General features: G+C 43.9%; 1 protein-coding gene across 1 annotated transcript in view; it reads right to left on the reverse strand.

The window, feature by feature from the left end:
- Positions 1-93: 93 nt before the first annotated feature.
- kndc1 (kinase non-catalytic C-lobe domain containing 1) overlaps positions 94-16,506 on the reverse strand; it is a 28,934-nt gene continuing 12,521 nt past the window's right edge. The window contains exons 14-31 of the mRNA XM_029521765.1: positions 16,241-16,433; positions 14,957-15,624; positions 14,295-14,433; positions 12,618-12,853; positions 11,189-11,532; positions 10,277-10,370; positions 10,092-10,189; positions 9,805-9,989; positions 7,506-7,621; positions 7,255-7,397; positions 6,744-6,899; positions 6,338-6,541; positions 6,133-6,215; positions 4,881-5,016; positions 4,007-4,129; positions 3,601-3,660; positions 3,078-3,235; positions 94-1,722 (exon numbers count right to left, since the gene is read on the reverse strand). Coding sequence (XP_029377625.1) covers positions 1,494-1,722; positions 3,078-3,235; positions 3,601-3,660; positions 4,007-4,129; positions 4,881-5,016; positions 6,133-6,215; positions 6,338-6,541; positions 6,744-6,899; positions 7,255-7,397; positions 7,506-7,621; positions 9,805-9,989; positions 10,092-10,189; positions 10,277-10,370; positions 11,189-11,532; positions 12,618-12,853; positions 14,295-14,433; positions 14,957-15,624; positions 16,241-16,433 — 3,365 coding nt within the window. The 3' untranslated portion in view covers positions 94-1,493. The remainder of the gene's footprint in view (positions 1,723-3,077; positions 3,236-3,600; positions 3,661-4,006; positions 4,130-4,880; positions 5,017-6,132; positions 6,216-6,337; positions 6,542-6,743; positions 6,900-7,254; positions 7,398-7,505; positions 7,622-9,804; positions 9,990-10,091; positions 10,190-10,276; positions 10,371-11,188; positions 11,533-12,617; positions 12,854-14,294; positions 14,434-14,956; positions 15,625-16,240; positions 16,434-16,506) is intronic.

A 16,506-nucleotide genomic window follows, 5' to 3' on the forward strand; every position in this document is an offset into this window, starting at 1 on the left:
GGGGTCAAATGTCACCGGATCATAAAGACTGAACGGCTGCTGTAATACTGGAGACACAAAACATCCTTCAGTAAAAAGGAAGAAACGCCTGAAAGCACAATAAGTTCACATTGATGACCCCCCTCCCACCTGCAATGGAGCTGCTCCATCATGGATATTATCTGTCAATAACACACCTTGGTGAGAGACGGCTTATAAAATCTCATTTATTGGCTAAATGAAGGAAATTTCCACATTCCATCTCCACGGTGTGTTTGTGTTTGGGGGCAGACAAACATGGAGGAGAGCGAGCAGGCGGGAAAATAGAAAAATAGATACAGACTCAGCTTCATTCCTCATGTTACATTTGGCACACTGACATCTCATTATGCTCCCTCATCTTCTCTGGGATGGCGAGGTGCTGCCACGACTGTGAGCCTGCGTCGCCCCTCACAACTACAGATAATAAACACAATTATTTCACATTGTGCCGCTGAAATGGAATTAGTATTACGAATTAATTTATCAATTTAGTCACAAGTCCTCATTGGAATAAAAAAAACAAAACAAAACAAATCTGTGTTAGTGTCTCCAATATGACCTCAAATAGATTTTAGGCTGGATAAACATGCCGGGAGGCCGCAGCCAAACTTTTGTTGCTGTGCTGTCCTCCTCTGCGGGAGAGACGCATTTTCCAGATGGATGTGCGATGAAATAGTGTAATTTAGGAATATGCACCAAGTAAGAACAACATAAACTAAAATGTGGAAGGTCTAAAAATTTAAATCCTGACATTCAGGTGAGTCAGCAGTCATTGGGCAGCTGCACAACGAGTGTGTACGACATCGCTCGATTCCCTACAGAGCGACTTAAGGTGTGCATTAGGTGTGAGAGTGTGCGTTCACCCTCTGTGGCCTTTTCCTCACTGCAGGGACTGCAAACCAAACACTGAGGACAGAGTCTAAAGGGAATATGAAAACGGTGACCTGCAATGAGAAAATGTATCCAAAAATGTTTTCTCTGCTTAGAAAACTCAACGACTGACAGCGCAGGGAGGAACAAAGTGACTGGCCAACAGACTCACACCAGCGTAGCTAACTCCACCTTCACGCTCCCACGTTGTGCTCCAGCGGTGCATATTCCTAAACTAAGGTACATTCAGGGGGGGGGGGCTGCTGCTCACTTTTCCAGTCTTCATGTTGGAAATGTATTCCTGCCACATTCAGTTTAAATGGAGGCCTTAACAACTAAATTACAGGGTCAGTTCACACACGCACAAAGTTAACAAATATATATAATATAAATTACAAACATCACCTGTTACTTTTGTCTCTGTGAGGAAAAATGTAAAACTAACAAGTGTCTGGCAGCAAAACCTGTGACTGGGTTATAAATGGGAGTCTAAGCGGATTTCACTGACTGACGTTAGGGCACGTTTAACAACTGAACATACGGCAGCAGTCTATGTAGCCAGGACAGCGGAGGGATACGAGGTCAGGCCTGTTGGCGGGGACTCACTGGAAGCTGGCCTTCACCCTCTTCAGCGTGTCGTGGATTCTCCGTGTTTGTCGCTCGCTGGAATGCTGAAGGTTGGGATCGTTGTCAGAGGCCAAGAGGTGGATGTCGGAGGCGGCGACTCGGGCGATGCGACGCCGAAGGTAGTCCTGCAGCTCCTGGTCCGGACTGTGGGAGTAGACCGCCTCCTGGAAGGCGTGGACCTGACTCACAACCTTTGCAATCTGCCTAGAGCCAAATTTGAGAGGAATGACAGGATGAAAAGCTGAAAGAGGAAAAGCACATAAACTGATCGGCAGTTTTTCCTCTTTGCATCATCACCAGCTCTGTCTGTGACCTGATTTGGAGCGAGCGGCGACGACCCGGAGTCCACGCTCAACAGCTGTGTCTCCGCCGCTCCCTGATAGATCTCCTGACCCAAGCATCTGGCTACACCCAGACTTCTCTCAGCATCTGGCCCAAAACCTCTCTTCCAATAAAACGCCATCCCACGGGCGCCATCTGGTGCAACACTGGCTCCCCTACCAACAACCCAAATTCAGCAGCTGTGCCATTACCGTCCAACCGCCACTCGTCGTGACCTCAGCCATATTGGAGCGAAGGAGAAGGACACAGGAAGCGACTTGGCCGACTTTGTCGTAGACGGACACACGATATGTGGCTGTATACAACTTTCACCAACATCCCAGCTTTCACTAATGTCACGGTTGTAGTGATTCAGGAGTGGGCTGTGCAGCGGGGTGGGGGGTGGGGGCTCTTCACACCGCAGATAAAAAGCCTTATTTTCTGCCAGTTTCATAAACACGTTGGTTGCCATTAAAAGATATTAGTATGCTAATGAGACCTCATTAGACGTGCTGCACTATACCTCCATGGCACTGACTCTTTCCTGTGGGGGGGCATGTCAGACGTATCACATGTTCAATACAACTTGGTAATCCTCCTTGGCTGGTTTTGCTCCTGTCAGCTCCTCTCTTACAGGTTTTAAGACGTTACTCCGAGCTGCTCTCATAAAAGCTTTTAGTGCATATTGCCATAACAGATTATGAACACTGTGCAGGGATCTGGACCAAGACGTTTGCAGCAGGACCTTCAATTACCGGACGTTGCGAGGCAACACCTTCAGCTGCACAGATGCTTGGCTGGATTGAGGTTTGGGGAATTCGGCCCTTGCGGAGCGGGAACATCCTACAGAGCTGCAGCATCGGAGATAAATCGTCCACATACAGACGAACGTGCTCATTCAAATTTGAGCTTATTACTGTGAACTATAACCGGATTGTGAAGAGAACATTTTACACACTTGTTTTCATTCCATCTAATGTCTGAAGAAACTCCAATAAATTGAATAGAAACCATGTAATTTTCAGTGATTATGAATTAAATATATATTGAGCTGATTGATTCCAATTTCATTACAAATTAAATTGTTTTTGTTGTTGAAAACCAAATCAGACATTTCTATGTGAAGGAAATACGTTTTCATGCACCTTGGAAGTAATCTATGGGGGGAATGAAAATCAATGACTCACTTTATACCATTAGACTTTTAAAACCCAGGTAGTTTAAAGATTTTCTCTCACTTGAGCTTGTTCCACTTGATGGCTCCCGTAGCAAGCGTGAATGCTCCGATCTCCAGCTGCTGGACGTGCATGGCCAGGATGTGCACAGACGGTAGTGTTGGCTGCCTCCTCGAGTGCTCCCCCCCCATCAGACACAGGTCATCACTCTTCAGGAACACCTGAGGGCAGAGCGGTTAAATAAAGTCGATGAATCGCTTCCTACTGACAGACATATAATGTTGAGAATGCTGCCTGACCGAGGATTTTAAACAAATATAAATTCTTGAGGTTGTAAAACCAAAATGAGCTTTCATAGCAGCTGAAGAGGAAGAGAGCAGCGCCGGCTTTTTGATGCATCACATTCTTTTGAGGATAAATTTCAGAAGCAGAGCTCAGCACACAGGCAGGTTTGCTTGAAGCTGTTTTTCTATCGATCTGTTTGCCCTGCAGCCCAGTTTCACAACATGTGACAGCCCAGGCTTCAGTTACAAACAGCATTAGTGTGCGACTGCTCAAACACAACCACGGAGACGCAGACACACACCTGCACTGCTCGTAGCTCCTCCAGGATCTCAACCACCTTTGAGGACAGATGTTTCCAGGCCTGTGGGCGAGAGATGAGGACGTTTGAGGAAAATTAAAGCGCAACACCAGAGTCAATGATTTGAACCTTCCTTCAGACTGAAATATGGAAATGTCTCGCATTGTCTCAACGCCGCTGTCTTTTAAATTGTGAGGTTTTTAATTACTCATTTTCGGGGGCACATTCCTCCTCAATTTCTACACCACATTTCATTGCATTAATGCTAATTTTTCATTTGGGAAACTAATTAAACACCAACCAGCTCCAACCAGCTTCAACCACAACTGAACATTTAGCTCGAGGGTTTCCGACTTATTACACAAAATCCGAATCTGCTTGAAGAGTAATTTATGGGATGCAGCCTCACTGGCAATTGCTTGACAGTCACGTTCTCCAGACCTCTGAGGACCTGCATGGCTGTGGCGAAGTTCTTTGATTCATAGCAGTGTTTTCCAATCCACAGATACTTGGTCAGCAAAGTAACTTGTGTCTGCAAAAAAAAAAAAAAAATAATAATAATAATAAAAAAAAGTAGAGGTTGCAATGAGGAAAGAAATGCTACACAAGGCAAAATGCAAAAACTCAATGACTCTTTACGCTGGTATGCTTTTCTTAGGACCCAAGCAGACTACATAATGAAGTCCACTGGAAAAATACAACATATATTCAATGGTAGTAGTGCATCCTGGAATGCTCCACATCCTTATTACAGCCACTGCAGATTGCCCCCCCCCACAGTTTGACTATAGAAGGCTAAATACTACAAAGAATATTGGAGTCAAAGAGCAGATGCAAAGATGAACATTTTCATTTCAGGCACTGAGTGGTTGAATTGACAACTGAAACATGACAGCAGCCGAAGTGTCATTTAAAGAGGATGAGCAAAAGCGAATGAAAGAAGCTGAAATTTAAAGCAGATGTAGTTCATTGTGAGTCGTCCTGTCAGCAATTAATTTTAATGGGTTTCCTTTGCCTCTTAATTTGACAGACACAGTGAGAAAGACATTCAGCACGAGGTGGGCATCAGACAGACAGGATGAATGTGAAGCAGCTGAACGTTTGATGGTTTGGAGTAAGAAGAAGTAGTTGAATAGAAACAGCCTGTAAAATGACCATTTATTTTAAAATCAAGTTTTTCAGAATTTTAGGAACACAAACGGAGATCTGAAAAGAACCAGGAAGGACATGGGGGAGGCTGTGCGGCCCCCTCTTTACCTTCATGACCTCCGGTCTCCTCTCACCTTGGTGGATTCACAGATGATTATCTCGGAGGAGATCCAGTTAGCAACACTGTCAGCATAGGACAGCAGCTGCTGGAGGTTGTTGTCCGACTCCATCCCCTCACGTGCAAGTAGGCCACTGCCCTCTGCTGGCGCTCTGATGGGGGAGATGTCGACATCTATAATTTACAGCTCTGCAGAAAAAAAATTAATTGACTGACAAGTTACCTTAAAGTATACAGAAACTGCTTTCTGTAATTCTTTTCTCGTTTTCATACCTGCGGATGTTGAACTGTCCATGTGTTCATATTGAACGAGGCACAATAATGGTGCTGCAGTCCAAACTGCAAGAGCTCAGGACCCTACAGGCCTGTTCACACCTCCTCAGACCTGCTCAGACTCCCTCAGACTTGTTCAGGCCTGTTCAGACCTGTTCAGACCTGAACAGACCTCCTCAGACCTGTTCAGACTCCCTCAGTTCTGTTCAGACCTCCTCAGACCTGTTCAGACCTGAACAGACCTGTTCAGACCTGTTCAGACTCCCTCAGTTCTGTTCAGACCTCCTCAGACCTGTTCAGACTTCCTCAGTTCTGTTCAGACCTCCTCAGACCTGCTCTGACTCCCTCAGACCTGCTCAGACCTGTTCAGACCTCCTCAGACCTGTTCAGACTCTCAGACCTCCTCAGACCTGTTCAGACTCCCTCAGATCTGTTCAGACCTCCTCAGACCCGCTCTGACTCCCTCAGACCTGTTCAGACCTCCTCAGACCTCCTCAGACCTGTTCAGACTCCCTCAGTTCTGTTCAGACCTCCTCAGACCTGTTCAGACTTCCTCAGTTCTGTTCAGACCTCCTCAGACCTGCTCAGACCTGTTCAGACCTCCTCAGACCTCCTCAGACCTGTTCAGACCTCCTCAGACCTGCAGTTACAGGCCTCTCAGGTAATCTGATCTGAAGTGTGCTGCTATAAGTACATCAGCTCACACCTGGCATCGCAACGAGTCTGAATTTCAAGTGGTCGGATCTCACTTCTCCCTTTATATGCAAATAAGCACAAATGTGTTGTAGTTTTTAGTTGGTCTGTCGTTTGTGGTCAATATGTGTGTGTGTTTTCTTTCCAATTACTGGCACAAAGCAGCTCCAGATGTAGACAGTGATCAGCTCTTGGATGCATCCTCAGTCTAGAACTGAAATCTTTCCATTTATGATCCGATGTGACCAGGGACGGATATGATTGAAGGCAGGACACCGTTTAAAGAGATACGCCACACTCACTTGTTTGGGAGGGCGACTTTATCATTGACTCCTTGCACTCTGGAGTTGAGGAAATGAACTGGGTGACATCCTTGGAACATTTCCTGCATTACAAAAAGTAAATCGTAAGCATGATGAGCTCGACCCTTCACACTGCTTTCACAAAGTCATGTCTCCCTCTAGTGGTTTGAAGACACAACAACAAGCCCTCTGCATGGTGTGTTACCTGCTGCAGGAGGGTGAGCTGCTGGGCTACGTGCTGAGCGCTGTATTCGTGCTTGCTGAACGGGACGTGCTCCTCGCCGTGCAGGAAGATGTTGGAGAGGTCGTCCATCAGGGAGGGATAGCAAGGCATTGGCAAAGCTGAGGCGATGGAGAAGGCCCTCTCTTTAGGCATGGGTGCTGAGGGCGCCATTTGTGCGGCCCTCCACTGCACATTTCAGAAAAGACTTTCATTTAACGTACAGCTAAGAATGCTTATAATATTTCATTCTGAATTTCATGAAGGTATTTGATTGAAAACAAAGCAGGCGTTTTAAAAAAGTTATCTCTACGACACAGATGTCAGTCCAGAGTCACTTGAACCGATCAACAGGAAACAAAACCACAACTTATTATTTTCTTCCGCTGACCTTTCTGCAAAGATCCTCAGTAGATGAATGCAAGCTCAAAGAGTCATCTTTGTCGTCAATGCTTATTAAGCTTTCCTGTCTGTGACACCATGTTGTGGTTGGAGAACTGCGGAGTGCAGCGAGAAGGACCTCCCCCCGACTGTCGACAGGAATTACCTGCAAATCAAAGACAGAAAATAGACGAAGTGTCCTTAATAAACAGATCAATAACATGTCATGAACAAATGGTACCACAGTACGAAGTCAGTCATGTGATTGCACCTGTGAAAGAACCTGCAGTAATACGAGCAGCAGCGTTTGGAAATAAATGAAGAAAAAAAGAAAAAAGAAAATAAATTAATGCGTGTACAACTTTTTGTAGGTCTGATTGACAGAAATGATCCAATTTTTTCAGAGGGAGCTGACAGAGTTAGAATTGGTGCAATTTTATCACAAATTTTGGTTCGTACATCCTGAAAGGCGATATGATTAATCCTACACTCTTAGGTTGTATGCATGTAAATTTACTCACCTCAGTATTAAGGAAGTTTTCCAAATTATCCACAAAGCTGGACTTTGGTGGGAAATCCACCTGTTTACAGTCTGTTATCCAGAGCTGGAGCACGTCCAAACTACGATGGAAGATCTTCTCACTGTCTCCTGACATATCTGGACCTTCTCTGGAATAGAAAACAGACATATTCATTTATGTATATAAATCTCATGCAATGAACGGACGTCGTTCTTTGAGACTGTGTCCTGAAAAGCATTCTCCTGACTCACTGTACCTCGCAGCGCTGATGAATTTGTCCATTATGAACTGCAGTAACTGTTCAGGAGTGCAGAAGAAACGATAGGTGTAGAGGAACTGCTGGATGTAACCCTCCATGGCAGCATTTCTGCAACAATAATAATAATAAAAAATAAATACATTGATTTAATTTAATTTACTTCTCAGTGAAAAACCAACTACAGTTAATTAATGACTGTGACAACATGTGGAGACAAAGCAAGATGAAGCGTTCCAAAAGTGGACAACGACTTAATTCACTCAGATTTCCATTTTAAAATGTCCCACTTCACAGCAGAACTGTATGAATTTGGAGCCTGGTCTTCATGAAAACTTTGCAGGAACAGCTAAAGTATAAACTTTTTCTAATTCTGTGATGAACCAAGAGTGTGGATGGAATCCAGCACTGGCGAGCTGTCGGCTCTCCAGAAACCGGAGGGTGACGTCACTGAAGCTTCGTCCATCTTTAATCACAGTCTACGGGGCTACTTTTTATAAGCCAGTCGCTCATGCTGGTTAACCTACTTCTGTTTTGGAGGACCATTAAGGTTTCCTCCCAGTTTAGGTCAGAACAGTTCATTCCGAGGTAACTCACTTAAAATGCCTCTTTTCAGATCACATCATGGTGGTGTGTGTCATGTGAGTCGGCAGACAAATGGGAATTCATGAAAATCGCCTATATGACTTTATTAGGAGACATATCTGAAAATAAAATCTACTTATTTACTTTACTGCTGAGGAGCTGAGTGTCCTGATTCAGGCACAAGCTATATATACACACACACACACACCCCCAGGAAGGGATGGTAGCTTGTAGATCGCATGAGAGACAAAAACTGGGACAAAAAAAAGTCCATAAATCACTAAGATGCGTGAGAGGAACTACCACAGAGGTGCTTTGGAGGACGTCTGTCTGAGTTTTTCAGCACGGTAGAATCACAAGCTGTCAGATGCAGCCATGAACATTTACAGGTGAGTGGTTGAGATCAAAATGAAGGCAGAGTTCAAAGACGGACGTGGCCTAACAGAGGTGCTTCAGCCAATAATTCAAACTCAGCCTGAAATAGTGAGAGGGAAAAGAAGTGTGTTCAGTTCTTACTATATCTGGTTGTGAGATGCTGATATTTTACCATATTTATTTAGATGCTGATGCCCAAATGAGGGCAAAAACTGAAGACAAGTCTTATCGGGGCATTCAGAGGAGAAAAACAGGTTCAGCTCAAGGCCACTGAAACTAAATGTGGAAAAAGTATTGTTGAATGTTAATGCTCTTAAAGCAACAGATACAAAGCGAAGGCTGTAAAGTCAGACTTGAAAGCAGCAGTGATATTACCTTTTTGTTTAGAGATCAGATTAGAAGCAGGGATGGCCATTTCTAATGTTACTGACGATATCTATGCAACAACATGACTAATGGGAACAGTGGGCGAGCAGGAGAGCGAGAGAAAAACTAATGCTCGCTTTTACAGTCAGCAAATCTCATGAAAGGGCTAAAGGCAACAGCGACCTGATCCTTCTCACTCGTGTTGTACCAAAAAATGATTAAAAACACTTTCCGAATGACCATAAATGTCAAACATCATCTTGCTGCTGTAAACACTCACTGGGACAAATGTGCAAAAACCCAAAGGTGAAAATAACACTTTTTATAAAAAAAAACGGCCCGTTTACAGCACTTTGACAAAAACTACTGGGCTCAGCTGTTTTAGGAAATAACACACGCACGCAAAAAAAAAAAAGACTCATCTCTAAAGATTCACAGCTACTGTAGAAATAAATCTGACAGCTACAGGTTTGGGAGTCAGAAAGCACAGAGAGATTCAATATTGCCACATAACGGATTTATATCATAAACTGCGGCTCTGAAAAGCTGACTGTTGATGTCCATATGCCAGCACACTCACAGCAACAAATATTCATTTCATATCATCTTCAATTCGTTTATTTCACCTATTTATATTATAGTATTATAATTTTTTAGAATTCTATTTCTTTCCCACCAATGGACCGCAGCTTTCATCAGTGCTGGCCGGTCACAGTCTTCATATAAAAATGGACTAAAAGGTGAAGGCAATTCCTCACTTGGACCGTCGTCAGTAATCCGAGTCCTCGTGGGATCAGTTCAGTGGACACATCAACAGCAGCAGGGAGGGGAAACATTTGAGCACACGACTCAGGTCACAAGGGCTGCCGAACACTTTGAAACTTCGTCACAAGTCCTAAAACCTCATGACTGGACTAAAAGAGAGCAAAGGCTTGTGCCTTTCAAATCTGAACCCTGATCAATAATACCTTTTGTAGAGGTAAGCCATGAGGCCCAGGGGAGACCCAGTCTGCAGAGTGGTCTTCCCCTTACTGGTGCAAAAGTGCAGAACGGAGGGGTCCTCGGAGGATTGGAGCTTCAGCGAGCCAGGTCCAGACACAGCCAAAGAGGGTAATAATGAGACCTCCAACCCCCACTGATCCACACACAGAATCTGAAGAAACATGTGAAATCAAACCAAAGCTCGGAAGAGCCAGAATGTCAAGGAAATGGATGCGAAAGAACAGTGTTGGGAATTGCAGTGCTGTGTCGGTACCTCCAGGTATTTCTTCACACAATCCAAGAAGACCACTTTGGATCTGAGCTCCTCGAGCTGCGACTTGAGCTTAGAAAGCATCAGTTTGCTCTCAGAACCTTTCGGGAATACAGTACACACAGTTTCACAGGTCAGAGGTGTCCTGTTTTATACAGCAGCAGCGTTATGAGAAACGGGCAGCCAACCTTTATTTTTTCTCTCTTGTTGAATCAGCTTCTGGTAGAAATTTCTAGTTTTCTTTAGATTCCTTGTTTCAATTATCAGCTGCTGTTGCAGTTCCTGTTCAAAGAGAAAAATCACACGAAATCAACCAAATGCCCTAAAATAAGAGCACATGCCTTTCACTGATAGGAGCCTGAAGGTGTTTCCAGTGTGTACGCAGCAGAGTCTTTTATTTCTCCTCCCTCTTCACTGTGGCAACAGAACAAAACAACGCTTTTGAAGTGAAATGAGTGAGAAGTCGCTGCAGCTCGGCTCTTAAGGTGTGTGATTAGCTGCTGCACGAACTCTCTGAAGAAACAGTGGAGCCATCAAAGTGTGCAAACACAAAGACGATTCATTAATATTCTTTTTCAAATTATAATAACTTCCTCTGCCAAGGGCCAAGTTCAACGTATTAAAATTCAGATCCAGTTTGGAGAGAATAATATGCCAATTATCTTGAAGTCCCCAACATGTTGTTCTATTTACCCCAAAGCCTGACCGTGCCCCACTTCATTGCAGTTAGACATAATTCTTGTTCTTGTTCTTAAATCTCGACCAAGGGAAGGACTGACTGAAACTAAGAAGCTAAACCTCACAAAACTCACACTTGGCTGTAACATAATTAATGAAAAGAAGTAGAAAGGATCCAGAATCTAATTTTTAAAACATGAAAACCTGTTGCCTTTCAGTTTAAAAACCATCAGCACACAATTCAGTATCGGCTGTATACCAGCCTATGAGCTGTATAAGAGAAGCTTCATGACAACATTTGATTCTGTTAGTGAGGTAGAATCAGGTTCATAAATCTGCTTCCTGCAGTGTGCGGTGCGTTCAAAGACAGAGCGTTAAGGTCAGATATGAGTCAGCCGCTTGGCCTTCACAGGTTCACCTACCTGCATTTTCACATCCAGACACGGTGATCCTGTGTGCTGCCCCAGATTCACAGCGTACTCTATCACCTCTGCACTAAAACAATCTTCTCCATAAAAGGCCGAAGCCCACACCGGGCTGAGGCTGAGGCCTGACCCCTCCGCTCTGGATCCGGGCGAGACGAGCTGCTCAGACGCCACCGAGTCGCTGTCCTCCATGTCCTCCGAGCAGTCGGGGCTCATCTGCTCGTTATGGGCTGCCGGCGAACCTTCCACTCTCTCGGCTTCAGAGGGGCTTTCATCGCTGCCCCCCACCGAATGACCTCCTCCCTCCATGACCCCTGCGTCTGAACAGTCCAAGCTCACACCTCGACCAGTAAACAGGGAAAGGAAGGCGGGGGGAGAGAAGGAGAGAGCAACTGAATCACATGGAGAGCAAAACTAAAGAAAAAAAAAAAAAAGCCCAATAAAAAAGCAAACTGGATTTGTGAAGAAAACAGAGAGAGAGAGAGAGATCAAGGCTGGTGCTGGGGGTATTTTTTGCTCACCCTGTCATGGCTACACAAAGCAGCCACTGTTAACAGATGAACTCTCAGGCAGTTCAAGCTCAACTTGTTCCATCTCTATTTTATTTTATTTATTTTTTAATCTCCAGTATCAAAGTTGTTTGTAATCAAGAGCCCATGTCAAGCATATTTTCATAACACATCCACTGCAGATGGAAGGACGTCTGTGTGTGTGTGTGTGTGTGTGTGTGTAAGTTTCATTGGCCAGGATTAAGCATAAATCTCCAGCGTTCGCTCGCCCTCAGCCTTGGACTCCTCTCAATGTGCTGCAGTCTTAAGAGCAGCATCCAACAGCCACTCACAGCTCTCATGACTTCAGTCAGCAGCCAAATGAAGAGAAATATATCAAAACATCAGAGAGGGGTCGGGCTTCGCACAGCAGTGTTTTTTTTTTTTTTTTTTAAGAAACCGTATTGAATCTATTTCTTAAATGCAAATTCTCCAAAAACCCTTTAATGGATCAATTTCAGTAGTTTCCTGAAGGAGGAGACACTTTCTTGGTGTTTTCATTCTGCTCAGTGGCAATACTAGAAATATCGATGCGCATTTAGTTTGCTCTGAATTTAAAGTATCTGAACTTTGCTCGAGGATTTATGTTACACTGCACTTCAATACTTCAACACTTATTTAATGCTGGAAAAGTACAATATTTCTGTTTCTGGACAGCTTACATCTGAATCTAGATATTGTGACTGTCTGTTCTATCTTGCTTTTGCTGAAATAAGCAAATTGGCGTTTTGATAGCTGTTGAATTCTGACTGGAACAAACTTGTGTATTTAATAAATTTGGAAATGGATCCAAAATCTAATCAGCTAATGAGCTCCCATTCCCATGAGCAAGATCTTTGTCTAAACAGCCACAGAATTCAACAGATTACCTCCCCTACCTTTACTGACTGACTGCGCTGATCTCAATTCCAAATCCTCAGGTGAAGTCAGGTTCTTTCGACAGGGCTGGGCCTCCGGTTCTTTCCAGGAATCCACAGCAGCAGGACTGGAATTGTGAATGTTTCCATTCAGATCAAGATGTCCATGTAGGCAAACTTCTCCCTTCCCTCTCCAGACAGTTGCTGTCGAGGGGGGGGTGGGAGGTGTCCTTTTCACAGCCTGCTCATCAGAGCCACTGTCAGGCGGGGGAGAGAGGGAACACAAACAGATTTCAAAGGTAGTGTCAATTAGCAGTTGATAAAAGAATTACCAAAATGACATGCATTCACTGGGCAAAACTGGCAAAGAACAAAACAAATGACATCCAGTCTGAGGTAGAAAAGGACCTCGTCTCAATAGAGAGGCTACCGACCTCCATGACTCTCCCACACGATGCCCTGATGATACTACGAGGGGGAAAAACCAACAGCCACGACCGTCTGATCACAACTAAACTACATATTAACGAAGGCAGAAGTGCAAAGCGTGGAATTCACTGCCTTCATTAGTGTATTAATTCATACAAGCCCCCCCAGGACTTGTCAGCATATTAGTAACAAAGCAGATGAGGCTTTACATGCACCTCCATTGTTGCCAGGTATTCTCTTCATCACTAACACACATGCTGCACAGCTGTTACCATAGGGACCATTTACATTTATTTATGAAGTACACACTGCATTAATGCTCATCTGAACGTGTAGTGAGGCCGAGATTACGCCACGTGTTTGTTCTGCAGAAGTCATGAAAATGAGTTAAAATCTGGGTAACACACATGTTCACACGCAGTTAATGTAACTCCTCCTATAAGGCCTTTAATTTATAAAGACAGCTCATTGTGCCAATTTGGTTCATGGAATATTCATGGAATAACCACTCACTCGAACCGATTTGTGAGCTGCCATTTTGAAGACTTCCATTTGATATTTGGAGGTCACTCCATTTTTTTTTTTTTTTTTTTTAAATTAGGAAGGAAAAAAGTAAAAATAAAAATTATTTGAGCAAGTTGGTGGAGCTGAGGAGGGGATGAGGGATGGAGCTTTTTTCTAAACCTGTGAAAAAATTTACTTGATTCAAGATAATTTGGTGCCTAAAGCTTCTTTTGCGCTGTAAAAAAAATAAAAAATAAAATAAAACAACCTTCTGATACCTGGCTTTTATCAGCATTCAGACGCAGATCAATTGAGAAGTATTTATCTGCTCTGGCCTTGATTAGTATTGAAGGAATCACTTCCTGCTGTAACATCTTTCAGAGTAAACACACATAGACCTGACATCTGTGGCGTCTGACAAAGAAGCACCAACAGTTTTACGGGTGCAACAACCTGAAGACAGCTCGATCTTCCTGCCTCGACATTACACAACTGTTGTGCGACCTCAGTCGAGGCGACTGCTTTTATTAGTAGGTTAAAAACCTTGAAGCCATTCTCAGTCACATGACCCTAACGTGACCATTTCTTAATAGTGAGCAGCATAAATTCTTGATGCATTCATTCCTACATTTAATAACTTAGATATCCATGAAATGATTTTCTATCAGACATTTCACTCTGCTGTCTACCAACAATCTGTTCTGACTTGGTGTTTATTTGTGTTCCAACTATTCACGGTCACGTGTGTTCATAAGTCCGACTCACAGCGTGTCTGAGCCGTAGTTGACCAGGCAGTGAAGAACAGCCAGTAAATCTTCTTCCCAGTACAGATCACTGAACTTCTCCTTCACCACACTGGCGAATGTCTGGAACTGGAGGTCCTTGAGAGAGAAGATGTACTCCCCTCGGAACAGACAAAGAGTTGGCTTTCAAACGAAAACGTCTGAGCGCTGAAGGTGTTAAGAGGCATTAAAGGAATAATGTGCTACCCCCAGAACCCGCATAGACATAAGGGCGTTTGTTTTCTGTGCTACTGCAGAGGTCTAGTTTACTCCTGCCATCCACTAGAATATTTTGACGTCAATGGAGACAGTGAGACAAGACGGAGCTTTATCTTCCTCTCTCCACCTGGAGGCATCCCGGCAGCCCAGGCTGCTCTCAGAGAGGAGAATTGTATGTTGGTGGGGCTGAATAACCTGTAAACTCTACTGTGTATGTGTGTCAAGGCTATTTAGACATAAATCACGTAAAAGGCCCAAAGCCAGATATGCAGAATATTATTCTCCTGTCGAGGCCTGTTAAGATGAACACAGATATAACTGTGGGAATACTGTCCTTAAATCTCTTTGACCCAGTGAGAGAAATCTGCAGCTACGACTCATTGAATCGCCGAAATTCAAGCAAAAATAAAATGCAGAGATACATACCCATGGCAATGTCTTCCTTTCCATTATCCAGATATCCCTGAAGTGAAAACTCTCCTTTGAGCAGATCAATCACTTCCTGTAAAGCAGGGTGGACTTTGGGCGTGCTGGACTCTGACAGAGACCGGTTCTCGCCTTGTCCGGGCACACTGGGCTCCAGGGCGCTGCTGATGGCGCTACCGTTGAAAGATGATTGTGAGACATATTCCTGAGCGTCGGCGCTCACAGGCACATTCAGACGGTTAATAAAGGGACTGTCACTTTTCTCTGGAACTGTGATTAGTCCTCGCAAAGGCTTTGGGACCAGCGAGAGATTTATATCCAACCCAAGGAAGGACTCGGGAGCCCTGACCTGCACGGGCACTAAAGACAGACGCCCTGTCGTGGGATCCTGGCAGAAAAGGTAATTGTTAAAGACGCCACAGCCGTTAAGATTAGCGGATAACGTTAGAGGAAGAGACACTTCCAGACAAGAAACATCCGGCTGGGACACGGCCGAGCTGACCAGGAGCTTGTCGTTGGACGTTGGAGGAGTTTTAGGTACGACTGCCTGATTGACAGATGACTCCTCTGTGCGAAGATCAGGGCCAGTTTGTTCAGGATTTGGGTGTGAAGTGAAATCAACCCTCTCTTCAATCTGATCACTACTTCTTATGAATCCATCCACTGTCCTGCAAAACAAATAATCCTGAATAAACATTTTCTCCTTGACTTTGTGAAACAGAGCAGCTTTTTCTGAAGACATTAGGTGAACTGGTTCCTCCTGTTTTTTTCTGAAAGAACCTGTTCCACATTTATGGAAACTAATTAAGTTTACCTTGGCATAACAAAATAACCTAACAAAAAAAGCAAAAAACAAAAACAAAACAGGGTGCGTGCAAAGGAAACTAAATTCTTAATTAAAGCTCAGTAAGTGACAAATGATGTTTTATTTGTTTACCTTGTAACAAGTAGAATAAACAAAGTTCACAAACATTTTTTTTGTTAAGCGGTTATGTGATTATGTATAATGATGTGGAAGAGCTGTGCAGCCAACAGTTTCATGCAATTTCTGCATGTGTCTAGTGGTTAGGATACAAGCAGAATCTGAAAATGATGAAATGTGTGTCATTAGTGAGCTTTAAAGGCGGATTTTTTTTTTTTTTTTTTTTTACTTCCTTAAAAAGCCAGGCTGCTGTTTCACATTTCCCTGTTTTTTTTCATGACTTTTATTTTGAAACTAGTTTCTTAAAAATAAAAAAGAAAGTAAAATGACAATAAAGAGTGTTTTCTGGAAAATCTTCTCACCCTTCAATGGCAACTCCAAGGTTTTGACCCTCCTCCTCTGACTCCCCCTCGTTGGTCAGGACGATGGGGGTGAAGTGTGTGGCAGTGGAAGTGAAGGCTTCTGGGAGTTGGAGTTCTTTGCTGACTGGATAGCTGTGGGGAACAGGGCCAGGCACAGGAGCCAGTCGGCTCTCAGTGGCCATCGGCACAAAGCCTACATACATTACAAGAATTCCAAATACAATATCAGTGATATTGTCTCATGCGATGCACGTCTGTAAATTAAA

Source organism: Echeneis naucrates, chromosome 15, assembly GCF_900963305.1.
Source record: "Echeneis naucrates chromosome 15, fEcheNa1.1, whole genome shotgun sequence".
Classification (NCBI taxonomy): Eukaryota; Metazoa; Chordata; class Actinopteri; order Carangiformes; family Echeneidae; genus Echeneis; species Echeneis naucrates.